Source organism: Panthera onca, chromosome B4, assembly GCF_046562875.1.
Source record: "Panthera onca isolate mPanOnc1 chromosome B4, mPanOnc1 haplotype 2, whole genome shotgun sequence".
In the NCBI taxonomy this organism is placed as follows: domain Eukaryota; kingdom Metazoa; phylum Chordata; class Mammalia; order Carnivora; family Felidae; genus Panthera; species Panthera onca.
Window position 1 is genome coordinate 118972463 of NC_138345.1, and position 27713 is coordinate 119000175.

General features: G+C 37.8%; 1 protein-coding gene across 4 annotated transcripts in view; it reads left to right on the plus strand.

Annotated features, from left to right (window-relative positions):
• The first annotated feature begins 46 nt into the window (after window positions 1–46).
• Window positions 47–27713, plus strand: part of APAF1 (apoptotic peptidase activating factor 1) — an 89121-nt gene continuing 61454 nt past the window's right edge. Inside the window, exons 1-10 of one of the 4 annotated variants that reach the window (XM_060656682.3) lie at window positions 47–235; window positions 3867–4041; window positions 4233–4425; window positions 5337–5534; window positions 17900–18083; window positions 20730–20842; window positions 20941–21072; window positions 23758–23996; window positions 24404–24571; window positions 25277–25408. In XM_060656682.3, coding sequence (XP_060512665.1) covers window positions 3904–4041; window positions 4233–4425; window positions 5337–5534; window positions 17900–18083; window positions 20730–20842; window positions 20941–21072; window positions 23758–23996; window positions 24404–24571; window positions 25277–25408 — 1497 coding nt within the window. In that variant the 5' untranslated portion in view covers window positions 47–235; window positions 3867–3903. The other 3 variants (XM_060656684.3, XM_060656677.3, XM_060656678.3) reach the window with 3 other exon arrangements.

Here is a 27713-nt window from a genome sequence, read left to right on the forward strand (position 1 = left end):
GGGCGGAGGACGCATCCTTAGGCGCGCGCGGCCACTAGCAGCAGCTGGAGCGCGCGCGGAGGCGTACTGTCCTGGGCGCTCGGAGTGTTATTTATTTGCGTGCGCGGGCGCGCGCTGTCCGGGCTGGGCGGGCGGAGCGGGCTTTGACTGCTCCGCGGTTCTGAGGCGAAGAGGGGGAGTTACCAAGTGGACGCTGATGCTGTATTTCTGGCCTGAAGGGGCGAGGGAGCGGAAGGTGAGGAGTCTCGGCCATCAGCGACCCTCGAGGACTTGAAGCCGCGGCGGCGTCCGTAGGGACACCAGGCTCCGCTGAAGGGAAAGAGCGACTGCCCGAGTGGCCCTCCTCCCTTTGTGTCTGGGGTGGGGTCCACCCAGAGGGCGGCCCTCGGACCCGGGTTCACCTCGGCGCCCCAGGCCTGTGTGGTCGGCCTGCGGGGGTGACATCTACCTTTCCGCCAGTCAGAGGTCCCCGGGGATGGGGGGGTCGAAATTCATTCAGGCGCCCCGGGCTACGGAGGCTCTGGTAGGCACCTATGAGGCCCGGACTTGCCCCGGGGCTGCGCGCCGCGCCCTACATTCCTTTTAGGAAGCCCCCATTGCTTCCCTCCCCAGACCGCCACCCCCACCTTGACTTCCCAGTCTGTCCCCGCAGGGCTGCTCTTTCCAGTAAGACCATGGTGCACAGGTTTGGGTAAGTTTGTGCCTCGCTTTTCTGCCCGAGCTGGGTTCTTTGGAGGTTCAGTAGCCGATTTCAGGGACGCAGAATTCTGGGACAAGGAATAATTAGTAACTAACCATCCTGCTCCTGTACCAGGAAGAGAGATTACTGAGAGAGGAAGTAGCCAACTATTACTGGTTTCCTGGATGAAATTGCCCTTTACTTTCTTTCTGTTTAACATCTTTGAAGAGTTTGTTTTTACATTTTGATGCAGTTACAAAAGTGGGACACTGAATTTTTTTCAGAATATTATGATTTGTGCAGAGTTTAAAAACGTGTTTAAAATTTACATAATGGGGATGGGTAAAGTTGGAAATTAGTTTCAGGTTGTCAATTTGCTTAGCAATTCGAAATAACCTAAAAAAATTAACTAAAAATTAAGGGACGTTTTATGTTCAAAAATTTTTTAAAGTTTATTTATTTTGAGAGAGAGAGAACACAGGGGAGGGGCAGAGAGCGAGAGAGAGGGAGAGAGAGAATCCCAGGCAGGTTCTGCATTGTCTGTGTGGAGTTGGATGAGGGCTCGAACTAACAAATCGAGAGATCATGACCTGAGGTAAAACTGAGAGTCGGAGGCTTTAACCAGTTAAGCCACCCAGGCCCCAGAGGGGACATTTATGTTTAAATTGAGATCATAAAATGTTATTAATGTTTAAAAAATATCATAGCTTTATTCCAATCATAACTTTCTATTATTCAGTTTCATGCTAATACTGGACATTAGCATGCTGGACATGAGATGTCAAGGTGAACCTTGCCAAGTATAGGCACATGCTCTATTTCCCTATGTTGCAAGTGCCACAGTTGTGACTTTAAAAGTATATAGTCATTGTTGACACTTAATGATTATCCCTCCTCTCTGTGCACCCCAAATGATTTGTACTTACCTGTATTTTTGCACTTAGGACATCACATTCTAATTATCTCTTTAAGGGGCGCCTGGGTGGCTCAGTCGGTTGAGCGACCCACTTGGGCTCAGGTCATGATCTTGCATTCCATGAGTTGGAGCCCCATGTCAGGCTCTGTGCTGACAGCTCAGAGCCTGGAGCCTGCTTCGGATTCTCTGTCTCCCTCTCTCTCTGCCCCTCCCCACTCGTGCTCTGTCTCAGAAATAAATAAACATTAAAAACATAAAAAATAAAAAAAAAAACTTCTGTGAGTCTTTTAATTATCTCTTTAAATTTTTCTCTCCCACTAGATTGTGAATTCCTTCAGGGATATGATTTAATCTCTGTAGACTTCAGGGCTTGGCACATAGGGACTCAAATGTTTACTGAATCCATAAATTAATATATTTAGACACTCACTGTATTACATTGGATAGAGTTCTGTTAATGTTTTAAAAACTTGCGAACATTCTGATCTGGATTTTATACCCATGGAAAAATTTGTGTTGTATTTGAAATAAAGTTGGTAGGAACTTAGAATATTATACTGTAAAGAATATTCTTTTTTTGTGTCCTCTTAATCCAAGGAATGACACCAAAGCATATTTTCTGTTGCTTTGTCATACTTAGCACAGCCAAAACATCAGTGGAGTAAGCATGTGAGAAATATGTTTTAGATGAAGATCTAAAGCTGACACTCACCTTGAGTGAGAACTAATGCTCAATACCAACAATGCTGTGGTTAGTCTTAATGTTTAATACAAGTTTCTAAACATTAGGATTTTAGTATGATCACTGTTTATAAAAATCATAAGTTTTTTTTTTAACTCTTTTTTTAAATGTTTTATTTTTATTTTTGAGACAGTGCAAGCAGGGGAAGGGCAGAGAGGGAGACAGAATCTGAAGCAGATTTCAGGCTCTGAACTTTCAGCACAGAGCCTGACATGGGTCTCAAACCCATGAACTGCAAGACCATGACCTGAGCCACGCAGGCACCTTTTAAGAAGTTTTTTAAATTGTAAAAATGATAATGTGTATTGAAAAAATTAAGACTATATAGAAAAGTACAAAAAAGAAAAAGGGGAAACGCACCAAATCTTGCTACTTGGAAGTAACCCAAAATGTTTTTCGTTGAATAGACTTCCTAACATCTCCCAATATGTTTATATGATACCAACATATTTTGTGTTGTTTTGGGGATCATGTTTCTCATTTTTTAAATCAGTTTGTGGTGAACATCTTTACGTGTCAGTGCGTGAAGATGTGTCTTGTTTTTTGTTTTTAAATGTTTATTTATTTTGAGACAAAGAGCAGGGGAGGGGCAGAGAGAGAGGGAGACAGAGAATCCCAAGCAGCATCTGTGTTGTCAATGTGGAGCCGGTGGCTGGGCTTGAACTCACAAGCTGTGAGATCATGACCTGAGCTGAAATCAAGAGTCCGATTCTTAACCAACTCAGCTGCCCAGGTACTCCATAGAGATGTGTTTTGTTTTAAATGGTTGTATAATATTCCACTTTACATACATACTCTAATTTTTTAAATCCATACTTGGTGGGCATTTAGGTTGTTTTCATTTTTTTGGTGTGTCTATTAAAATGTTTATTTATTTTGAGAGAAAGGGAGAGTACGAGTTGGGGAGTGGTAGAGAGAAAGGGAGACGGAGAATCCCAAGTAGGCTTCTTGCTGTCAGCACAGAACCTGACACAGAGCTCGATCTCACAAACTGTGAGATCGTGACCTGAGTGGAAATCAAGGATTTAGACGTCTAACCAGCTGAGTCACCCAGGTGCCCCTCATCTTTTTTGTTTTTAATTTTGTTTTGTTTTCATGTTTTTTTCTTACCCAAACATTCTCTCTTAACTTTTTTTTTTAAGTAGGCTCCACACCCAATTTGTGGCTTGAACTCACAGCTCTGTTAACTCTTTTTTGTGTTTTGTTTTGTTTTGTTTTATATCTTTGCATACGTATGTAAATGTCTCCTTAAGGTAAATTTCTGGAAGTGAGATTTTTGGGTTAGAGACAATACTCACCTTAAATGCTTTTATATCTTATTGCCTTCCAGAAAAGTTATATCTATTTTGTACTCTCCTCAAGTGGTGCATATGAAAACTCATTTTTTCACACCTTTGAAAGCGTTGGGTTTTGTCCAGTTTTAAAAATCTTTGCCAAAAAAAAATCTTTTATTTCTTGATTACCAGTAATGTTGCACATCTTTTCATATCTTTATTGACCTGACAAAAATTTTGATGTTTTGTCCATAGCTGATGGTTGACAGCTTAGAGAAAAATTTGAGAGAGGATGGATGCAAAAGCTCGAAACTGTTTGCTTCAACATAGAGAAGCCCTGGAAAAGGACATTAAAACGTCCTACATCATGGATTGTATGATTAATGATGGAGTTTTAACAGTATCAGAGGAGGAAAAAGTAAAAAATGAGGTAAAGCCCTCTGAAGCAGTCTTTGCTATAAAGTTTTTTTTTCTTTCCAATTTTTATTTAAAATGTTTGATATAATTATTTGATGACTTTAAAAAGTTTTCTTAAATTTATTTCAGAACTTGCACTGGTCTCCACTAATTTATGTTGCAAACATACTCTTTGTAGTATACTAAACTACTTATTTTTTTTAGCCCACTCAGCAGCAACGAGCAGCTCTCCTAATTAAAATGATACTTAAAAAAGATAATTATTCCTACATATCATTCTACAATGCTCTAATACATGAAGGGTATAAAGATCTTGCTGGCCTTCTTCATGGTGGCATTCCTGTCATCTCTTCTTCGAATGGTGGCAAAGATTCAGTTGGTGGAATAACTTCATATGGTTTGTATTCATTATATCTTATATCACATTGCTATGACAGTGCTACATTGCTGCAGTTTTATCGTATTTTATTTTTTTTTTTTTTTTTTTTTTTTTTTTTTTTTTAACATTTTTTATTTTATTTTTGGGACAGAGAGAGACAGAGCATGAACGGGGGAGGGGCAGAGAGAGAGGGAAACACAGAATCGGAAACAGGCTCCAGGCTCCGAGCCATCAGCCCAGAGCCTGACGCGGGGCTCGAACTCACGGACCGCGAGATCGTGACCTGGCTGAAGTCGGACGCTTAACCGACTGCGCCACCCAGGCGCCCCGTCGTATTTTAAATGGAGTCTGTTGAAGAGACTGGTTCACTGAAAATGCATGTGAAAAAATTATAGTTAGGTTTTCCAATTTAAATATATTTACTTGTACCTATGTTAACTCACATTTTCCTCTTGCCCAGGGAGCTGTCTACTGCTGAGGGAACAATACACATTTTTAGGGATTAAAAAGACAATTTTTAGGCTTTTATTTAAGCTCTTCTCCAGTTCTGTGTTTATTGAGCTCATGCATAGGAAAGAATAAGAATCTTTAGAAATCTATGTTCTTGAAAGGAACTCCATATTCCTTTACACCATCCTTTCCAGTCTTTAATATGAGAAAAAGAGATTGGAGAGTTAAGGAGGAATAGGGTGTATAAGGGCAGATGCAGATGGAGCTTTCCATTATCTGTAGTCATCTTGAAAGGCCTATGTTTTTTTTTTTGTTATGTTCTGAGAAATCAGAGCATTGAGGTTAGTATGCTAGCCACATCTTCTCTTGGAAGTTCTGAGGTTAAAGCCCCAGCCTTGCTTTCTTTGGCTTTTATGGTATGACCTGAGTAACCATTTCAAAGTTCTGTTCATTCATACTTGTTTTGTTTTGGATTTCAGTAAGGACAGTCCTGTGTGAAGGTGGAGTGCCACAGAGGCCGGTGGTCTTTGTTACTAGGAAGAAACTGGTGAACTCAATTCAGCAGAACCTCTTCAAACTAAATGGTGAACCAGGATGGGTCATCATATACGGAATGGCAGGTTGTGGGAAGTCTGTTTTAGCTGCAGAAACTGTTCGAGATCATTCTTTCTTAGATGGTAAGTTTGATTACCATGTGTTGCTGGCTAAGGAAGCATGGTATTAGTTTCCTGTTGCTGCTGTAGCAAATTACCAGAACTTTGGTGGCATAAAACAACACAAATTTATTATTGTACAGTTCTGGAAGTGAGAAGTCTAAAGTAGTTCTTACTGGGCTAAAGTCATGGTGTCAGCAGGGCTGAGTTTCTTTTGGAGGCTCTAGGGAAAATCCTTTCCCTTGCATTTTCCAGCTTCTAGAGGTGGCCTGGACTCATGGTTCCTTCTTCCATTTTCAAAGCTGGTGGTACATAGCATCTTCAGATCTTTTTCTCTCTTTATGATCTTTGCTTCTGTCACTGCCTCTCTTTCTCTGACTCTCACCTTTTTGCCTCCCTCTTCTAGGGGCCCTTGGATGATCCAGAATAATATCATCCCCAAATCCTTAATTTAATTGCATCTGCAAAGTCCTTTTTTGCCATTTAAGGTACTATGATTACAAGTTCTGTAGGTTAGGTTGTGAACATCTTGGAGAAGCTGTTATTCTCCAATTCCAGGCCAATATTCCCCAATAGCCAGACAAAGAGGCTTGGCTAACCAGTCTAATAAATTCATTATTAGATGGCACTTATTATTACTGGATTGAATCTAGTTCCCTTGTATCTTAATAATTGAGGGGATTGTAGAGTTGAAAAAGGATTTTGAAAGGTTGTCCACTTTATATCCCTGTCTTTTAAGCAGTATTGGACTTACACGTTCCTGTCAGTTGAGTGCTATAGAGAAGGAGAGTTTTGGAAACTCATTTCCATTAATGATTCTCCTAGTGGTGATTCTCCCATGTATTTGGCATCCTATATTAAACTATTAATTCCATTTCTGTAATTACTTCCATCAGTGGTCTATCTTTAAAAATCTTTAGGGGCGCCTGGCTGGCTTAGTCAGTAGAGCATGGAACTCTAGATCTCAGGGTTGGGAGTTTGAACGCTATATTGGATTTTCGATATAGAGATTACTTAAAAAATCGAGGGGAAAAAAAAATCCTGGCTTCTCTTAAGAAAAAAATTTTTAGTAACTTGTCTACCTTATATGTAATCCCCAAGAAAAAGAAAAAAATGGGAATTGACTATGGCAACCAATGGGTTTTTGCAGATAGGCCTTTTTTTTAATTTACTTTTTTTTTTTATTTTTAAAAATGTTATTTATTTTTGAGAGAGAGAGGTAGAGAGAGAGTGAGACAGAGGATCTGAAGCAGGTTCCGTGCTGAAAGCAAGAGAGCCTCATGTGGGGCTTGAATTCACAAACCATGAGATCATGACCTGAGCTGATGTCAGATGCTTAACTGACTGAGCCACCAGGCACCCCTAGGTTTTTTTTTTTTTTTTTTTTTTTTTAAGAAATCACTACACTCTGTAGGGCTTGAACTCACAACCTTGAGATCAAGAGTCCCATGGGGCACCTGGGTGACTCAGTCAATTGGGCGTCCAACTTTGGCTCAGGTCATGATCTCACTGGTCACAAGTTTGGGCCCTGCATCAGGCTCTGTGCTGACAGCTCAGTGACTGGGGCCTGCTTTGGATTCTGTGTGTCCCTCTCTGCCCTCCCCCACTCGCACTCTGTCTCTCTCAAAAATAAAATAAATACAAGAGTCCCATGCTCGACTCACTGAGCCAGCTAGGCGCCCCTGTGGATAGGCTTTATAGATTCATTTGACATCTAGTGACTGACTTCTTGCTTCAGGTATTCATGTATTCAGCAAATGTTTGAGAGCCTACTATGGAGCTTGGCAAAAAGGAAGGTCTAGTCTGTGCATCTAAGAAATTTATTCACAGTCAAGTAGGGGAGACAGACACGTAAACAAATTATATGTGACAAACAGAGCAGTAGAAACAAGTATGTGGTACAAAGTTAGAACAAACGAAGGAAGTATTATCTCTCTGGGGGAAGAGGATGAACAGGACAGGCTCCTCTAATGACATGACATTTTAGCTGGAGTTTGGAGGAATAATAGAAGTTTGCTAGGTAGACTAGGTAGGGTTGGGAGAGCAGTGAAGGTATTGAATAGACTGGGGAAGGACATACTGTACAGAAGAGTGTTTAGGACATGTCGCAGGTGTACTGCTGACCTTAATGAATCTGGTGGGTTCTCAAGGTATTCATAGACAGCTCCATCAGTCTTTGGTTGCCTTCATTCATTAGTGACTTCAAGTGGAATTTAAAGATGGTTCTTGACTTCTAGTTGTTAATAACTTTTTTGTTTATAATACATAATAAGCAGTTAAAAGAGTTTATGATGAGATGACAAAATTAATGATGGAATAAATAGTAAGCCTTTAAGAGATTTAGAAAGATGAAGGCTAGGGCACATCTGTTGTACTCACCCTGCTTTGGTGTATACTTCACAGCCCTTGTCAATAGTATTGATCTTCTTTTGTTAGAAAAATGCCCAATTCCTTGGTTTTTCCCTGTTGTCATTAGAGAGAAGTTTGTGGGATTCAGTTCCATCCAAGTCTTATGGCTAAGGTTTTATTTGAATACTTATTTATTCATTCGCTCACTCTACTGCAAAGTTGATCACTAAGGGTATTTCAGAGTAAAAATTGGTTTAAGTTCTTTTAGTGTGAAGAAATGCATTTTCCTTACAATATTATGATGAATTTCCTTTTAAAAACATATTTATAGCTTACTAATTTAAAGGTTAGAAGTATGCCGCTCAACTCAGTTTAAATCACTCTAGATTACTGAAGTGAATTTTCAATTTTAGGGGTTAAAATTGACCAATAACTTATGGAATTAATTACCCAGGAATCAGATGGTATAAATAGTGGTCTCAGAGTTTTAACCACCTTGTTTTGAGAAAATGTCAAAGATACTGGCAATAGTCCAGTTTATAATGTAGTTAATATCTTTCATATACTTTTTTGAGATTTCATGTTCATATATAGAGGATTGAATTAATCATTGTTTAGTTCACACCTGTTTTCATATTGGGTCTGTGTAAGACTTAGCTTTTTCTTTTCTTTATTTTCTTTTTCTTTCTTTTTTTTTTTGGTACAAGACTTAGCTTTTAGCTACTATGTTTGTTTTCTTTTAAAAATTTCCCATTCTCGATAAAGAAATTGTGGTTTATATACACAATGGAGTACTATGTGGCAATGAGAAAGAATGAAATATGGCCCTTTGTAGTACTGTGGATGGAACTGGAGAGTGTGATGCTAAGTGAAATAAGCCATACAGAGAAATACAGATACCATATGTGTTCACTCTTAGGTGGATCCTGAGAAACTTAACAGAAACCCATGGGGGAGGGGAAGGAAAAAAAAAATAAGGTTAGAGTGGGAGAGAGCCAAAGCATAAGAGACTCTTAAAAACTGAGAACAAACTGAGGGTTGGTGGGGGGGTGGGAGGGAGGGAAGGGTAGATGATGGGCATTGAAGAGGGCATCTTTTGGGATGAGCACTGGGTGTTGTATGGAAACCAGTTTAACAATAAATTTCATATATTAAAAAAAAAAAAATTCCCATTCTCACTTTCCATCCATTCCTTTAATACACACTTTTCCATTGTGTCTCCTCTTCTGTTTCATCTCCACAGTAATTCTTTAAGACCAGCTGGGTGTTCTACAATTTAACTCAATTCTGACACTATGTACCTGGAAATAGTGGCAGATCCCACAGGTTAAGGGCTTGATCTTGCAAGACTGTCCTCCTGCCATCCCTCCCATCCTTCAGATGCTAATCACAAGCCAGGTTGTTAGCTGTGCATCTGACCAAATGACTATAGATTGGACTTTCCCTCTTCTTGGATTTGATTAATTTGTTAGAGTGACTTTCAATATATATATATTTTTAATGTTTATTTATTTCTGAGAGAGAAAGGGAGGGAGGGGCAGAGAGAGAGGGTGACACAGATCTGAAGTAGGCTCCAGCTCTGAGCTGTCAGCACGGAGTCCCACGCGAGGCTCAAACCCATGAACCGTGAGATCATGACCTGAGCTGAAGTTGGATGCTTAACCAACTGAGCCACCCAGGTGTCCCTAGTGTAGCTTCAAAGGAAAACGTTTTATGTACTAGATTACTTGTTTATTATAAAAGCATATAAAAGAGGAACCGCCAGATGGAAGAGATGCAGTAGGGGCAAGGTATGTGGGAAGGGGTGTTGAGCTTCCCTGACAACTCTAGTATACCACTCTGTCTACACCTTCATTGCACAGGCTGTCTATACCCCCCTTTTGGGAGGCTTCATTAAAATGAAGGTGATTAAATCATTGGCCATTAGTGATTGAGTTCAATTTCCAGCCTCTCTTCCCTCTCTAGAGGTCTGGAAGATCTGGGGCATGGGGCTGGAAGTTCCAACCCTCTATATGGTTGGTTCCCTGGCAGCAGTCCCCATTTTTCCATTATATTGAGCCTTTTCAAAAGTAATTTTATTAACAAACTCAGGTGTGGTTGAAAGTGTCTTATATGAATAATTTTCACTTTTATACCTCTGGCATTATTTCAGGAACTGGGAACAAAACTAAATATTATAGAAGGTGTCCCTATGGCTCTTATTTGGGAAATTACAAGGGTTTTACAGCTATGTGCCGGGAACAGTGATGAAGACCAAATATATTGATCACTGTATCACCTCCCCATAGGTGATCACACCTCCCCATAGGTGATCCTTCCAGTGTATTTAATGTATGTTCTTTGTAAGCATATTTGTAATGTATGTTTTCTTGTAAAATGTGTTGTTTGTAGGCAGGTATTTTAAATTTGTGTAAATGTTATAGCGTTAATTATTCTATTTCTTACCTCTCTTGACACTGTTTTTAAGATTTATCTTTGTTGCTGGGTATATATCTTATTTGTTAACCTGATTGCTATCCTACATGGGGTGCATCTAGCACATTTTATTGTTTATTCCCCTAGTTGATAGATACATAGATGGTCTCCAACTCTTTGCAGCCCCACCAAAGCTGGGCTGAACTTTTACAGAAGTGAGAATTTTTTGAGTGTATGTACCTAGGAACAGAATCACTAAATTACAGAAAATGGTGACATCAGATTTGATTGCCCTCCAATCTGTATGTTGCCATGAGTAGTGTATGAGGGATCCTATAATCTCACTTCCTTATTGACACTAGGTATCTAGATTTATAATTTTTTGCTAGGTCAGCAAGTATAATCTTTTAATTTGCATTTCTCTGATAACTTGAGTTTGACTATTTCTAAGGAAGCTTTTTAGCTTTTTGGGTTTCCTTTTTTTAATTTTGTTTGTATCATTTGTCTGTTTTTCCATTGAGATTTCTTTTTCTCTTTGCTCTCTAGGAGTTTCTTTTATATTCTAGATATTTGATGCTGTTGGTTTTAGATTATGTAAATGTCTTCTTTTTATTTGTCTGTATTAACTTTGCCCTGGATGTCTTTAACAGAAATCTTTAATTCTGATATAGTCAAATTAATGAATTTTTGTGTCTTCTAATTTGTGCTTCTTGAATTTTGCTTAAGTACTTCTAAAATGGTATTATTATTCAGATTTAGTTCATTAATGTTTTTGGAGTCTGCTTTAGTATATCCACTAATTCAAGAGTAGATACTTAAGATAAATTTTAGTCACTGGAGTTCATTTCCATTCTAAAATATAGGAATCTTGGATTTTTGCCATTTAATTGTAGTATGAAACCTTTTTTTTTTTCTTTTGTAAGTGTCAATAGCTGTAAGGTTTACAAACTTTATTAACACTGTGGTTCTGGGGGCACCTGGGTGGCTCAGTTGGCTAAGTGTCTGACTTTGGCTCAGGTCATGATCTCACAGTTCATGGGTTTGAGCCCCATGTCGGGCTCTGTGCTGACAGCTCAGAGTTGGGAGCCTGCTTTGGATTCTATGTCTCCCTCTCTGCCCCTCACCTGGTCATGCTTGCTCATGCTTGCTCATGCTCTCTGTCACAAAATAAACAAACATTAAAATTAAAAAAATACTGGTTCTTATAGAATTTTTGTTGTCTTAGGGTGGTGTTTAAAGAAATTATTATAAATAATAAAGAATATTAGATTCTTAACTATTTATGCCTATACATTTTTAGATAACCCAATTTCCTTTTTTTTTAAGTTCATTTTTATTTATTTTGGGAGAGCTTGAGTAGGGGAGGGAAAGAGAGAGAGAAGAGAGAGGAGAGAGAGACGGAGAGGGAGAAAGAGGGAGAATGCAGGCCCCTGCACTGTCAGTACAGAGCTGACACGGGGCTTAAATTCACCAACTGTGAGATCATGACCTGAGCCAAAACCAAGAGTCAGTTGGTTAACTGACTGAACCACCCAAGGTGCCCCGAGTAACCCAGTTTCCTTTCGAATGTTCAACCCTTTATTTATTTTGGGTGTGGGTAGGAAAATAGGAGTTCACAGGTGTTTTTTAAAATTTTTTTTTAATGTTTATTTTTGAGAGAGAGGGAGAGGGAGGGGGACAAAGTGTGAGCTGGGAAGGGGCAGAGAGTGAGGGAGTCACAGAATCCAAAGCAGGCTTCAGGCTCTGAGCTGTCAGCACAGAGCCCAATGCAGGGCTTGAACTCACAAGCTGTGAGATCATGACCTGAGTTGACGTCGGACGCCCAACCGACTGAGCCACCCAGGTGCCCCCCCCCTTTTTTTTTTTAATGTTTATTTATTTATTTTGAGAGAGAGAGGTAGAGAGAGCATATGTGATAGAGCAAGGAACAGAGAGAGGGGGAGAGAGAGAATCCCAAGCAGACTCTGTGGTGCTTGAACTCACAAACTGTGAGATCATGACCTGAGCTGAAATCAAGAATCGGACGTTTAACCTACCGAGCTACCCAGGTGCCTGGAGAAGTTAACATGTTTATAAACCATTGATATCGCTGTGTATATATGCTGAGTTTTTAAAGCATGGAAGCTTTATCTGGAGGCTGTCTACTATTCGTTCTGTCCTTCCTAAGATTTCTTTGATGCTATTAGATTTTTAATTGCTACCATGACAAATCACATGTGAAAGTAGGATGGGGTTACTTTTCTCTGATTAAAGGCAGTGTTTTTGTGAATAAGTTCCCCTGAATGAATTACAGGTGTAAGCCTCATTCAAGGCTGACTTGCTCCCTCTTGTGCCCATAGTCAAGATGTTTACATTCTTTCTGAAATGTGGAATTAATACTGTTATACCGTGATGGTAGGAGATTTGCAGATGAGTTGGTCATCTGGTCTCTTTGTTTTTCTTTGTAAAGCTAGCAGTGTTTTATTTTTTCTTGCATGTGTTTCTTTTTTTTTAAGTCTCTCTCTCTCTCTCTCTCTCTCTCTCTTTTTAATTAAACTCTGTACCCAGCATGGGGCTTGAACTCATGACCCTGAGATCAAGAGTCACATGTTCTACCGACTAAGCCAGCCAGGGGCCCCCTGGATATGTTTCTAATGCCCTAATGTTTTTGTTTTAAATTTAGGAGAGAAAGACTTTTTTTTTTTTTTTTTTGCTTTTGAACATATTATTGTGCCTTTATTTTTTAAAAACTTTGTTTTTAATTGAAGTATAGTTGACACAATGTTACATTAGGTTCAGGTATACAACATAGTGATTTGAGGACTCTACACATTATCACCCCAAGTATAGCTACCATCTGTCACCATACAGTGCTATTATAATACCATTCCCTGTATTCCCTATGCTGTACCTTTCATCTCCTTGACTTATTCATTCCATAACTGGAAGCCTGTACCTCCCACTCCCCTTCATCCATTTTGCCCAGTGTCTCCACTCCCCTCCCTTCTATGAGTTTGTTCTCTGTATTTATGGGTCTGTTTATGCTTTTTGTTTGTTTATTTTTTAGATTCTACATTTACGTGATATCATATGGTATTTGTCTTTAGGAGAGAAAGACCTTTGGTCTAGGTAATAGGTACTTAAATTTAAATCTGAGGAATTTATTAGCTAGTTACATCTGGACACTTTCCGTTGTCTTTTACTCTGGGATGACTTTTTTTCCCCCTAAGTTCCTTTATTCTGAGAGAGAGAGAGAGAGAGGGGGGGAGAGTGTGCATGAACACAACGTGGGGGGGGAGGGGGTGCGGGGAGAGAGAGAGAGAGAGAGAGAGAGAGAGAGAGAGAGAGAGAGAGAGAATATGAATGAATCCCAAGTAGGCTCTGTGCTGACAGTGTGGACTTTGAGATCATGGCCTGAGCTGAAATAAAGAGTCGGCTGCTTAGCCAACTAAACCACTCAGGTGCCTCGATTTTTAAGGAATTTTAAATGGAATGCACACATTAAAAAAAAACAAAACATAAAACCTTAGGAGCAACAGGTAGTTTAAAATCTGTTTTAAATGTTACAAAAGTAGGGGTGCCTGGCTGGCTCAGTCAGTAGAGCATGTAATGCTTGATCTTGGGGTTGTAAGTTTGAGCCCCACATTGGGTGTAGAGATTACTTACAAATAAAATCTTTAAAAAAATTACAAAAGTAGTATTTTCATTTAAAAAAGAGTAAAAATTCTTTTCACTTGCTTTTTTTTCCTTTCTCCTAAATTCTAAATCCTTTAGCAGAGGTAATTGTGGTTAACAGTTTACAGTGAAGTTTTCCAAAACTTTTTTCCTGTACATTTACAAACCTGTGCACACACAGAATGCAGCTGTAACACTAAGGGAAACCTCAGGGATTTACTATTTCATAAATGTAGACTTATACTGAGGGAAGTCTAAGGGAGCTTGCAGAAGCTTTCACTGATAATCAAACCATGCTTCACAGCACTGTCTTTACCCTAGTTCCTTGCAGAATTCTCTATCTCCCGGTCATTTGTTATCTTTTAGATTCTCATGCGGTTACTAGTTAGTACATTGCCAATTCTGATCTAGGTTTCCTCCTCTCATTCCCAAGCTTTTCTGTCTTATCCCCTAGGTTTTCTCCTCTGTGATCAGGAAACTCCTCTATCTTACTCTATCTTATCAACCTGTTCTGAGAATGTTTATTTCCTTGCCTTATCTAAAATTGGGCATTCCCCCACTGCTTCCCCCCCCCCCCCCCCCAATACCACATTCTCCATAGCTACCTTCCATGGTTTGGCAACTTTTTTCCCTTTACACCCTATATACTTAAGCACTAGGAAGTGTTTGATGTTGTCCTTGCTTTCTGTTGCCTCATCCAGACCATTAATACTCCCTTTTCCAGCTAAAGTCTTTGTCCTTTGAAGTTCATTTCTCTGATCCTTCCCAGTTATGATATTGTTCTCATTCATTGATGATTGGAGTTCTTAATTATAAATTTAAGCTCTTCTTCTGTTGACACTCTTAGTAAGATCGGTTGACATTTATATAGATGAGTCATCCAAAACCTTGGCCTCTCAGTTTCTTGATTTCTTTATCTGCAGTGACCGTTGTCTTTATTTTCCTTTAGCCATTTGCTTCTTTGATCACAGACTGGACCCTTGTCCTTGCCAATACCGGAAATTATACTACTTTTGAAATCTTAACTTAAACCGGTTCTACCCTTTGCCCACCTCCACCTATTCTATTCTTCAAGTTCACTACTACAGTTTTCTGATCTATCAAGACTTATTTCTTCTTGATTCCATAATATCCTCACTATTTATCCCATTAGCACCCTCCTAGGCTCAGACCTAGGTTTTTATTGTCCATTATTCAGTTGCTTCTCAGCACATGCTCTTGGCTCTTTAGTTTCTCCTTACTTGGGTAAAAGCTGATTGCTTCTTCTCTGCTAGGAGATGGGATCTAATTGCTTACTCCCCATTGCTTCATCCAGACAGTTACTTGCTTATTCCACATTGCTTCATCCAGACCATAATTTCCTTCCTCTTTGCTGAAGAAAATCACCCAACTTAGTTCCAGTGTAAATTTATGACCATAAACCTTGGCAATTTTGCTAGGTTTAGTTATGTATAATTATTGCATTGAAGTTTATAGGGTGTAATCAAAAAACAACTTTTTTCCTGTGTTGCCTGTTCAAAACTTCCCTGGGACTGATTCTTTCCCTCACCTTGTACAGGTTCAGAGTCCCCAGGTCACTTCAAATTTTAAAAACAATCTAATTTTTTTTTAAGTTTTTATTTTAATTCCAGTTAGGTAGCATACAGTGTTGGATTAGTTTCAGGTATATGATACAGCTATTCAACAATTCTGCATCATCTGGTGCTCATCACAAGTGTACTTCTTTTAAAATTTTTTTTGATGTAACTGTAACTTTATTCTTTACAAGGTTATATTTATTTCAGGTATGCAGTATAGTGTGATTCAACAGTTCCATATATCATCCCAAACAAATCCCATCACCTATTTAACCCATCCCCGCTCCCACCTCTCCTCTGGTAACCATCAGTTTGTTCTCTATAGTTAAGAATCTGTTTCTTGGTTTATCTCTCTTTTTCCCTGTGCTCATTTGTTTTGTTTCTTAAATTCCACATGAGTGAAATCCTATGGTATTTGTTTTTCTCTGATTTATTTCTCTTAGCATTATACTCTGTAGCTTCATCCGTGTCATTGCATATGACAAGATTTCATTCTTTTTTTGTGGTTGAATAATATTCCATTGTGTATATATACATCTTTATCCATTCATTAATCGATGGGTACTTGAGCTGCTTCCATAATTTGGGTATTGTAGATAATGCTGCTATGTATCCCTTTGAATTAGTGTTTCTGTATTTTTTGGGTAAATACTCAGTGCCATTGCTGGACCATGGGATAGTTCTGTTTTTAACTTTTTGAGGAATCTCCATACTGTTTTCCATAGTGGCTGCACCAGTTTGCATTCCAGCAATCTAATTTCAATAATTAAAATGTCAAGGCCTATTTAATATTCCAAACTTCATTTATATGTAAGGTTTTCTCTTTCCTCAGTTGGTCCTGCCTCAGGCTTGGGAAGAGGTGGTTAGGGTGGACATTGCAGGTTGTTTCCAGATTTTTTCTGTTAAAATAGTGCTGCAGTAAATATCCTTGAGGAGGCGGAATAGTTTAGAATGAGCAGTGGTGCTGGAGGTTTGAATCCCAGCTCTACTTTATTAACCTGTGTAACTTTGGACAAACTACTCAATCTCCCTATACCTCAGTTTCCTTATCTATAAAATGGGGAAAATAAGTGTCTTCCTGAGAGTTTACTATGTGGATTAAAAATAGATTAATATGTAGAACCCTTAGAATATCTGTCATAAGTAGGTCTTTGCATTTATACAGATCTTTCTTTTGGATGATTAAGTTTTTATAATAGTGATTTTTGTACTTAATTATTTGTAAATACCAGTAAACAAAAATTGCCCTTTGGTATGTTATAACTTATTAATCTTTATCTGTTTTCTGTTTTTTCTTATACTATTTATGATTACCTAATATAAATCTTTATGGTTAATGCCACTGGTATGGTCTAATGCTACTGCTCACCATATTTTACACATAGGGACCCTTCTTGCATTTTTTTTTTTTTTTAATCTATACACGGAGCTGATTAAGTATAGTCTATGAAGGCTTAAGATTTTTGGCTCCTGATACCTATGTAAGTAAAAATATGTATTGTAAGATATACTGTGGCTTAATTAGCAATGATAATGATGTTAACAGTTGAAAGTAACAGTAATAATAATTTCCATTCTTATATGGTACCTACTACTTCAAAGCTTAATATTTGCAAGGTGCTCTCAGATCCATATCACTAGTAATCCTGTCTGTTATAATACCTTACGGTTAACAACATAGCAAATTTACATGTTATTAATTTCTCAGTGTAACTCTGAAATAGGTAAGGTAAATAATACCTTAGTATACGTCAGTATAACAAATGAAAGTGAGGTTAAGTGATTTGCTAAAGATAGCATAGCTAGTAAGCAGTAGAGCCAGACTTGAACCTAACTTCTTACTTTAAGTTTCTATACGAGAACCATAATGAGTGAGTTATGTGTTCCTGGATATCTGTGGTTCTCAGTCAGAGGCAATTTTGCCCCCAGGGGGACATTTGACAATGTTTGGAGATATCTTTGGTTGTCATAACCAGGGAGGAGGAATGCTACTAGCATATAGTGGGTAGAGGCCAGGGAGACTGTTAAACATCCTACGATGCACAGGAAAGTTCCTTACAATAAAGAATTATCTGGCCCAAAATGTCAAAAGTACTGAGTTTGAGAAATTATGTTTTACAGTGATCATTGATGACATAGGACAAAAACTAAATTTTAGTTTGGTAAGATTTTACCGATAAACGGATTTATTTCAAACTTCAGTTTCTTCACATCTTCAGCTCTTCTTAGATTCAGGTTATAAAGCTCGACAGTACTCTACAAGCGAAATGTATACACTGAATCAAGAGAAATTAAAGATAGGATGAGGTTGAAATTGGAGCAAATCTAATCACCAAAATCTTTCAAAGGAGGACACCTGTTCAAAGGCCTTAAGTTTATTATTTATTTTCCTAGGTTGTTTCCCAGGGGGTGTGCACTGGGTTTCAGTTGGGAAACAAGACAAGTCTGGGCTTCTGATGAAACTGCAGAATCTTTGCGCACGGTTGGATCAGGATGAGAGTTTCTCCCAGAGGCTTCCACTCAATATTGAAGAGGCTAAAGACCGCCTTCGCATTCTGATGCTGCGTAAACACCCACGGTACAGATAGAAAAATTTAATGTATGAAGTCCCAATGAGACTTAACTGCTGACAGTTTGAGAACATCATACCCTTTTCTTGCTCCTCAGTAGAGATCTAAGAATGAACCGTTGCTTTTCTGCTGTTCTTTGTCTTGTATTAAAACAAAAGTGGCTGCCACTGGGCAAAAATTGCTACTTTTCTTTGCATTCTACTACTATGTCTCTTATCTACCACTGGGGTGCTCAAGAAGTATTTCTTAAGAAGGTGAGTTGGTTAGCGATCTTTGCTAGAAAATGCAAGCTTCTTACCTTGAATCCATTCTTTTTATTTTTTTATGTTTATTTTTAGAGAGTGAGCATATGTGTGCACCAGTGTGTGTGCCAGCAGGGGAGGGGCAATGAGAGGGGGAGGGAGAGAAAGAGAGAGAGAATCCCAAGCAGGCTCCACACCCAGCACAGAGCCAGATGCAGGGCTTGATCTCATGACTATGACATCATGACCTGAGCTGAAATCAAGAGTCAGAAGCTTAACCAGCTGAGCTACCCAGGTGCTCCTGAATCTGTTGTTTCTGATGGATAACATTGAACAAGAGACCGAATAAATATAGGCACCTGGTAAAAGGGTTATTTATTTAATGGGACCCTTCTGTTGTGTTGTATTAAATTTTGGATATATGTATATCTAACTTTTCTACTTCCATGTACTTCAAGAGTGTGTTTTGTTTGTTTATTTAAATAATTCATTCAATAAATAAGATTATAATTATGTGCCAGGCGCTGTTATCAACTGTTTTGCAATTTTCATTAGCCAGAAGGGAGACAATAGCGTGGTTGCTGCTTATGTTAACAATATAATCATCAATAGTTAACCAGCTGGGATTCAGTCATCACTTTGATTTCCCTGATCTAACAACCATTCTTTCATTGGTTCATTTAACCAACATTGAGTGTTCTGCCAGGTTCTGGGTCAAGTGTTGCAAGTACAATGATGAATAAAGCCTTCCTTGGGAGTTCAGCAGTAAATTGGGTGAGAATTAGGTAATGGCTCTGGACTTTTTTTTAATGCTGCAGTGTAGCTGATGATGCAGTACACTTTCATATGTAACAGTGGTGAGTATGGCAGTGATTCTTAAATTGGTAAGGGATTAATATCAGAATATTGAGTGAGAGTAGTAATTTGGGAAAAGCCTCGTAGTTGATTCTTAATGGATGCATAATACAGAGGACAAGCTCCCTTCTCTCTGGCTTCTTTCTCTTCCAGATCCCTCTGTTATTGCCCCCTTCCCTTGATAGTCACTGGTATCTATTTTCCTGGAGGAAATGGGATTGAGACCACTAACTAATACTCTTTTCTTGTGTAGTAACTTCTCCCTAGTTCTGCTTCCCTTCCCTATGAAAGTAAAAGTGATTTCTGTTTAGGAAAATACTGTAAATGCTAACACATGTATCAGGCCATGGCTTGTAAAGTCATTCATTTTGTTTTATTTTTTAAATTGTTTTAAAATTTATTTTTTAATTTAATTTTTAGAAAGTGTGTGTGTGGATGTGTATGAGTGGGGGAGGGGCAGAGAGAGAGAGAATCCCAAGCAGGATCTGTGCTGTGAGTGCAGAGACTGACATGAGGCTCAGTCTCACCAACTGAGAGATCATGGTCTAAGCTGAAATCAAGTGTAGGATGCTTAACTGACTGAGACACCCAGGCACCCTGTCATTCGTTTTGTTTATCAACATCATTGTGGTTTATGCTTTGGCAATTTGCCAGGCTGTATGTGTACCCAGAGTCTTTTTTTGTAATGCACAGAAGTGATGTGCCATTAGTATAAAAATGCTAGTGTATAATTACCCTATCAGCTTTTAGTTGTATTTTTTTCTCTGTATGTTCTGTTGAGTTCAAAAAAGTTTTTGGAGAAACCAATTAAGAATTGGCACAGAGGTTCATTAGGAATAAATAAACTGACTTATAGATGGAAAAAACCCCCACTAGTGTACCAAATGAAAGGTAATATTCTTGCTAGTGCATTATGTTAGAACATATGAAATTGCTAGTTTTGTAGGTAAAAAAAAAGGCTAAAATGGTCATTGTTATATGATTGATTCTAATGCTAACCTTGAGCTCATTTCTCATTTGGTTTTGGTACTTAAAGACTAAATTAGAAAAACCTCATTACTTGGAAACTTCTTTTAAGGCACTTGGTAACCACTTTTTAATACCTACACGGTTCTGTTTTTATAGGTTTCTTAACTTTAATATGCATTCATTGGGGTGCCTGCATGGCTCAGTTAAGTTTCCGACTCTTGATTTTGGCTCAGGTCATGATCTCACAGTTCATGAGACTGAGCCTGCCAGTGTGGGGCCTGCTTGGGATTCTCTCTCTCCCTCTCTCTGCCTCTCCTTCTCCCCTGCGCACACACACTCTCTCTCTCTCAAAATAAATAAGTAAACTTAAGAAAATAATAAAATGCATTCATTGTTTTGGGTTGGAAGAGAGGAAAGTCTAATTTTTTTTCCCTTATTTGTATCAGTATATTGTGAAACGAATATAGCAAAGGGGAGGAGCCATGAAATACATATCTTTTATTTTGTAAATTTTAAAAGACCTTAGAAGGAAGCTTTAAATAAATGTCATTAGTGACTTAATACAAGTTTTTGTTTTTTTAAAATTAGGTCTCTGTTGATCTTGGATGATGTTTGGGATCCTTGGGTATTAAAAGCTTTTGACAATCAGTGTCAGATTCTTATTACAACCAGAGACAAGAGTGTTACAGATTCAGTAATGGGTAAGGGTTAATATGCTTTTTACTACCTTTATGTTTTAATTCAATTAGATTTATATATATTTTAACCAAATTACTTATATCGTGTGATTTTGTTACAGGCCCTAAATATGTAGTCTCTGTGGAGAGTGGCTTAGGAAAAGAAAAAGGACTTGAAATTTTATCCCTTTTTGTTAATATGAAGAAAGCAGATTTGCCAGAACAAGCTCACAGTATTATAAAAGAATGTAAAGGTATGGTTATTTATTTTGTGTATGAGAGGGTTATAGAGATACTAATTTTATCCTTTTGTAAATTAAGCTAATAAGTATGACAATTTAGCACATGAACATCCAGAAACTTTACTAGAATATTGTATTCTAGAACCTAGAGTATTTTAGGTTTTTCTTTGATACCCTAAATAGATAATAATATTTTGGTATTCATTTATTCATTAAAATAATATTTAATGAACACCCATGATATGTTAGTGGGAGACATTAGATAAAGACATGACTTTGTCAAAGAATAAAAAAATATGAGAATCAACGTTTATTTATTTTTGGGACAGAGAGAGACAGAGCATGAACGGGGGAGGGGCAGAGAGAGAGGGAGACACAGAATCTGAAACAGGCTCCAGGCTCTGAGCCATCAGCCCAGAGCCTGATGCGGGGCTCGAACTCACGGACCGTGAGATCGTGACCTGGCTGAAGTCGGACGCTTAACCGACTGCGCCACCCAGGCGCCCCAAAAAATATGAGAATCAGAGTTTTAATTTTTTTTGGTTGATTTTATAAAAATAGTATTCTAATTTTGTATGTAACATGGTGTTCTCTTAATTTGCATTTTTTATGAAGTTAAGTGAAGTTAAACCTTTTACTTGTTTATTGAATATTTGCATTTTAAGAAATTATCCTTGACTCACTTTTCTTTGTGATAGCAGATTTTTAATTGACTTTTGGCACTCTATTGAAGCTATTAGCTCTTTGCCATTTTTTGTAAATACTTTCCCCAGTTTTTTGTCTGCTTTTTAATTTCATTTGTAGTATTTTATTTGACATACAGAAATTTAAAATTGTAAATAGTCCTATCAGTTCTTAAGATTATTTCTTCCACTGTTGTTAATGCTTCAACAGACCTTGTTTTTTCATTCTGCTATCAGATAGTTCGTTTTGAGCTAATCGACTTAAAAAAATTTTTTTTTGAATGTTTGTTTATTTTTGAGAGAGAGAGACAGAGCATGAGCAGGGGAGAGGCAGAGAGAGAGGGAGACACAGAATCCTAAGCAGGCTGCAGGCTCCAGGCTCCGAGCTGTCAGCACAGAGCCTGACGTGGGGCTTGAACTCACGAGCTGTGAGATCATGACCTGAGCCGAAGTTGGGCGCTCAACCGACTGAGTCACCCAGGTGCCCCTGAGCTAATTGACTTTTAAAAAATATCTTAGAAAAGAATACTTCATTTGTATTCTAATTGTGAAGGTGATGTTTGTCCATTTTGAAACATTTATTATTTTTTAAATTTTTTTCAAGACTTAAAAAAATTTAAAAAAAAATTTTTTTTTTTTTTTAAACATTTATTTATTTTTGAGACAGAGAGAGACAGAGCATGAACAGGGGAGGGGCAGAGAGAGAGGGAGACACAGAATCCGAAGCAGGCTCCAGGCTCTGAGCTGTCAGCACAGAGCCTGATGCGAGGCTTGAACTCACAAGCTGCGAGATCATGATCTGAGCCCAAGTCTGACGCTCAGCCAACTGAGCCATCCAGATGCCCCTATTTTGAAACATTTAAAAGATGTGTGAAATGATAAAGAAAAAAGAGAAATTATCCATAAACCTGATAATTATTATCATCACGAGAGTATTTCAGTCTTTTAGGACATATAAAACTTTGAAAAAAATATTCAGATTACAATGGTATGCATAATTTGAATCTTGTCTTTTTTCATATAACAAATCTTGAATATTATGTCATTAACTATGTTTTGAAAAAAGTTATTAGTGGCATAATATTGTGATAACTTCAATTTATTCAGTCATTTCTCTATTGTTGTTTAAGATTTTTCACTATTTCAGGGGCACCTGGGTGGCTTATTTGGGTAGGTGACCAACTCTTGATTTCGGCTCAGGTCTTTATCTCATGGTTTGTGAGTTCAAGTCCCACATCTGCTCCATGCACTGATAGTGCAGAGGGAGCCTTCTTGGGATTCTCTTCCTCCTTGCCCCCCACAAATAAATAAATACATTTAAAAAAAAAGATTTTTTAGTATTAAAAATTTTTTTTTTAAATCTTTATTTTTGAGAGAGAGATAGAGTATGAGCAGGGGAGGAGCTGAGGGGAGGGAGACACAGAATCGAAAGCAGGCTCTAGGCCCTGAGCTGTTAGCACAGAGCCTGATGCGAGACCCAAACTCACAAACTTTGAGTTTAACCGACTGAGCCACCCAGGCGCCCCAGATTTTTCACTATTTTAAATAATGCTGTGTTGAGGGACACCTGGGTGGCTCAGTTGGTTAAATGTCCAACTTCAGCTCAGGTCACGATCTCATAGTTTGTGAGTTCAAAGCCTTTGCATCAGGCTCTGTGTTGACAGCGAGGAGCCTGGAGCTTGCTTTGAGTTCTGCGTCTTCCTCTGTCTCTGCCGTCCCCCCCCCCCCCCCCCTTCCTGCTCACACTCTGTCTCTCTCTCAAAAATAAACATTAGAAAAGTAAAAAATAAATAAATAATGCTGTGATGGATATCCTTAAAGGAAATATTTCTTATTTCTAATGCCTTCTTTAGAATAAATGCATAAAGTGAATCCAAGTTTTATAAATATTTTAAGGCTTTGGGTAACATGCAGCAGAAATTGTTTTTTAAGAATAATGTGACTCTTAGTGGTAATTTTGAAATGACACAGTATTAACCCAGTGACTTTGTTTTTTGTTTTGTTTTATTTTTAGGTTCTCCTCTTGTAGTGTCTTTAATTGGTGCACTTTTACGTGATTTTCCCAACCGTTGGGATTACTACCTTAGGCAACTTCAGAATAAGCAATTTAAGAGAATAAGGAAATCTTCATTTTATGATTATGAGGCTCTGGATGAAGCCATGTCTATAAGTGTTGAAATGCTCAGAGAGGACATCAAAGATTATTATACAGATCTTTCCATCCTTCAAAAGGATGTTAAGGTGCCTACAAAGGTAATAGAAGGACCAGCAATCCTCATCATTGGGTATTTTTGACATGGAACTTTTGATATAGTACCAAGGATGTTGTTATAGAGGATATTGGAAGGTTAAGACCCATGTCACTGAGGAGGTGTGGGGGATGTAAAAATCCTACTGCTCTTAGTCTCCATCAAGAGCTTGGTGTTGAACTCAGATTAGTTTCCTATTTCTCAGTTCTAGTGAAGCTGGAGAAGCATCTGACTTTGTTATCTCTCTTTTCTATCTTGACAAATAGTTGAGCTTCTTCATATGAAATTGAGATGCTGTTATTCAGGGCTTTATGATATGATTTGTGTGTATGTTTATGTGTGTTAACGTCTTATCTGCAATCCTGGTAATTGTAATTTTGTGATACATTAAATGCTTAAAATGATTCCCAGGTGTTATGTATTCTCTGGGACATGGAAACTGAAGAAGTTGAAGACATACTGCAGGAGTTTGTTAATAAGTCTCTCTTATTCTGTGATCGGAATGGAAAATCATTTTGTTATTATTTACATGATCTTCAAGTAGATTTCCTTATAGAAAAGAATCGCAACCAGCTTCAGGTACTTGCATCTCTGTGCATTTTTTTTTAAAATTTTTAACTTTGAAATTTTAGGGTTATAGAAGTTGCAAAACTGTCTTTAGGGTTAAAGAGAGTTTTATGCATGTACCTTCATCTAGCTTCCCCCAGTGTTAACATCTTATGTAACTATAATAAAACCAAAAAATTAACAATCACAGGATATTGTTAGCTAACCTACAGATTTTATTTGGATTTCACCAGCTTTCCCACTAATGCCCTTCTTGTGGTTCAGATCAAGACCCCATATTGCATAATAATTGTCATGTTTCCCTGGTTTCCTCAAATCTATGAAAATTTCTTGGCTTTCTTTATCTTTCATGGTTACTTTTGAAGAGTACTACTCAGTTATTTTGTATAGAGTCTCTTAGTTTCGTTTGTCTGATTGTTTCTCCTGGCTATATTAAGGTTATATTTTTTTGTCAAGAATACCACAAAAGTTATGTTGTGTCTTCAGTGCATCATATTAGGAAGTCTATATTTCTTATTGTCAGTGATGTTAATGTTGATCACTTGGTTAAAGTGGTACCTGCTAGTTTCTCCAGTGTAAAGCTACTATCTTTTCCTTTTGTAATTAAGTATTTTCTGGGTTGATTCTCTGCACATTTTTAAATAACTTTGTAAGCTATAGTGATGTTTAGGTTATGAAATTGTTTCTGTCCTCTAAAATGTTTCATTTGTGTTTCAGGATCTACATAAGAAGTTAGTCACTCAGTTCCAGAGACATCACCAGCCACATACTCTTTCACCAGATCAGGAGGACTGCATGTATTGGTACAATTTTCTGGCTTACCACATGGCTAGTGCTAACATGCACAAAGTAAGATGACCCATTTAAAAATTACTATTTTTTATCTCACTTTTATTTCATCCTATGTTTAGAATTTTCTTTTACCTGTAAAAATAAGATTAAAGTCTATGTAAGTATTTTTGTTTTTGTTACTCTTTTTACCTACAGTGATTTAAAAAGGTACCTTAGTAAATCTAGTAAATGAACCACCTAAAAATTCACTCTTTTCTTACCAGTAGCTTTCTTTTTTGGGCAGTATGGATTTTAAACTTTGAGAGGAATGAAGAATGGGAAAGTATATTCATTCATTCAGCAAATATTTATTGAGTGCCTGTTAGGTACTGGTATTGTTTTCCATTGTGAGCATATACCATAGGCACAAAGTCCCTGCTCTCGTTGAGTTTACATTTTCTAGGGAGACCAATAGTGGACAAATAAATTTATGCTATTTTGGGAGTAGTAAGTGCTCAGAGAAAGAAAAAAGCATGGAAAGAGAAAGTGATGGTACAGAATCATCATGATTTGTTGATGGAATTGGTGTGTATTACAAGATTACTCCAGACTTGTACAACAGAAAGAATGGAGTTGATATGAACTGAGATTCGGATGTCTGTCAGGGGGTGAAGGGAGTGTTAGGAACTCATTTTGAATATACTGCTTCTTATACTTTTAAGACATCTGACTGGAAATAATGAATATGTAGTTGGATATATGAATATGAATTTCTGGGGAAAAATTATAGATTAACATAATTTTAATATAACTTAATTTAACGTATCCATAACATTATGGATAACATTTGGGTATCATCACCACATAGATGATATTTGAAGTCATTACTTCAACTAATTCAAAATGTTAACATTTTGGAAAACTGTATGTACTTTGAGTAATTTGTCTATGCTTAGATATGTTATCTCTTGGTTAAAAAAAGGGTGTATTGTTGTACCCTGTTTTTTTTCACCTAGCAAAATACAGTTTACATTTAATAATCTGCATTGGAATGAAGATATTCTGATAAATATCTGTGCCAAATTTGCTTTAATTGTTGCACATTTAGGTTTTCAGATTTTTGCCTTTATGATGCTTTAATGAACAATCTTGCTTGTCTTTGTACCTACATTATTTCCTTCAAAAATTTTTTTGAAGTGGGATTATTGGGTCAGTGCATCTTTTTAAAATTTGGCATGTCTGATAGTGTGACAGGATTCAGTTTTTTCTCACCATTTTAGACTTTTTTTCCTGATTTTTAAAGGTAATTTCTAATATTTAATGTTTTTCATTGGAAAACTTTAGGAAAACTAAAAAGAAAATGAAGATGGCAATTGTTAATGCTTTTTTGTATAATTTTCTAAGTTGTTCTGCCCAGATACATATACTTATTCTTTAAAACGAAAATAGGATCATAATAGAAATAGTCTTGGGGAGCCTGAGTGGCTTAGTCAGTTGAACATCTGACTCTTGATTTTGGCTCAGGTCATGATCTTTTTTAGCTTGTGGGATCAAGCCCCACATTGGGCTCTGCTCTGACAGTGTGGAGCTTGCTTGGTATTCTCTCTCTCCCTCCCTCTCTCAAAATAAGTATACATTAAAAAAAAATGAAATAGTCATATCTTTTTTTTCCACTAACCTACATTTCATGGTCATCTTTTTATGTCAATTTATGTAAGTGACAAAATTTTTTTTAAACATTTATTCATTTTTGAGACAGAGCATGAGTGGGGCAGGAGCAGAGAGAGAGAGAGACACGGAATCTGAAGCAGGCTGTAGGCTCTGAGCTGTCAGCACAGAGCCTGACGCGGGGCCCGAACCCACGGACCACAAGTTCATGACCTGAGCTGAAGTCAGATGCTCAACTGACTGAGCCACCCAGGCGCCTCATAGAGTGACAAAATTTTTAAAGCTCCATACTGTTTCATTGTATAGTGACCAGTTGGCTTATAGATAATTAGATTGCCGAAGGACACTTGTCTGATTATTTTCTTAGGACATATTTAAAAAAAATTTTTTTTAAATGTTTATTTTTGAGAGAGAGAGAGTGAGAGTGAGGGAGGGGCAGAGAGAGATGGAGACGCAGAATCTGCAGCAGGCTCCAGGTGAGCGGTCAGCACAGAGCCTGATTTTCAGGGCTCAAACCCACAAACCGTGAGCTCATGAACGGATACCTAACTGACTAAGCCACCCAGGTGACCCAGGACATATTTTTATAAGCATAGTTTCTGGGTCAAATGGTATGTAGAGTTTGTATTTTTTTTTAAAGTTTATTTATTTATTTTGAGAGAGAAAATACAAGTGGGGGAGGGACAGAGACAGAGAGAGAGAATCCCAAGCAGTA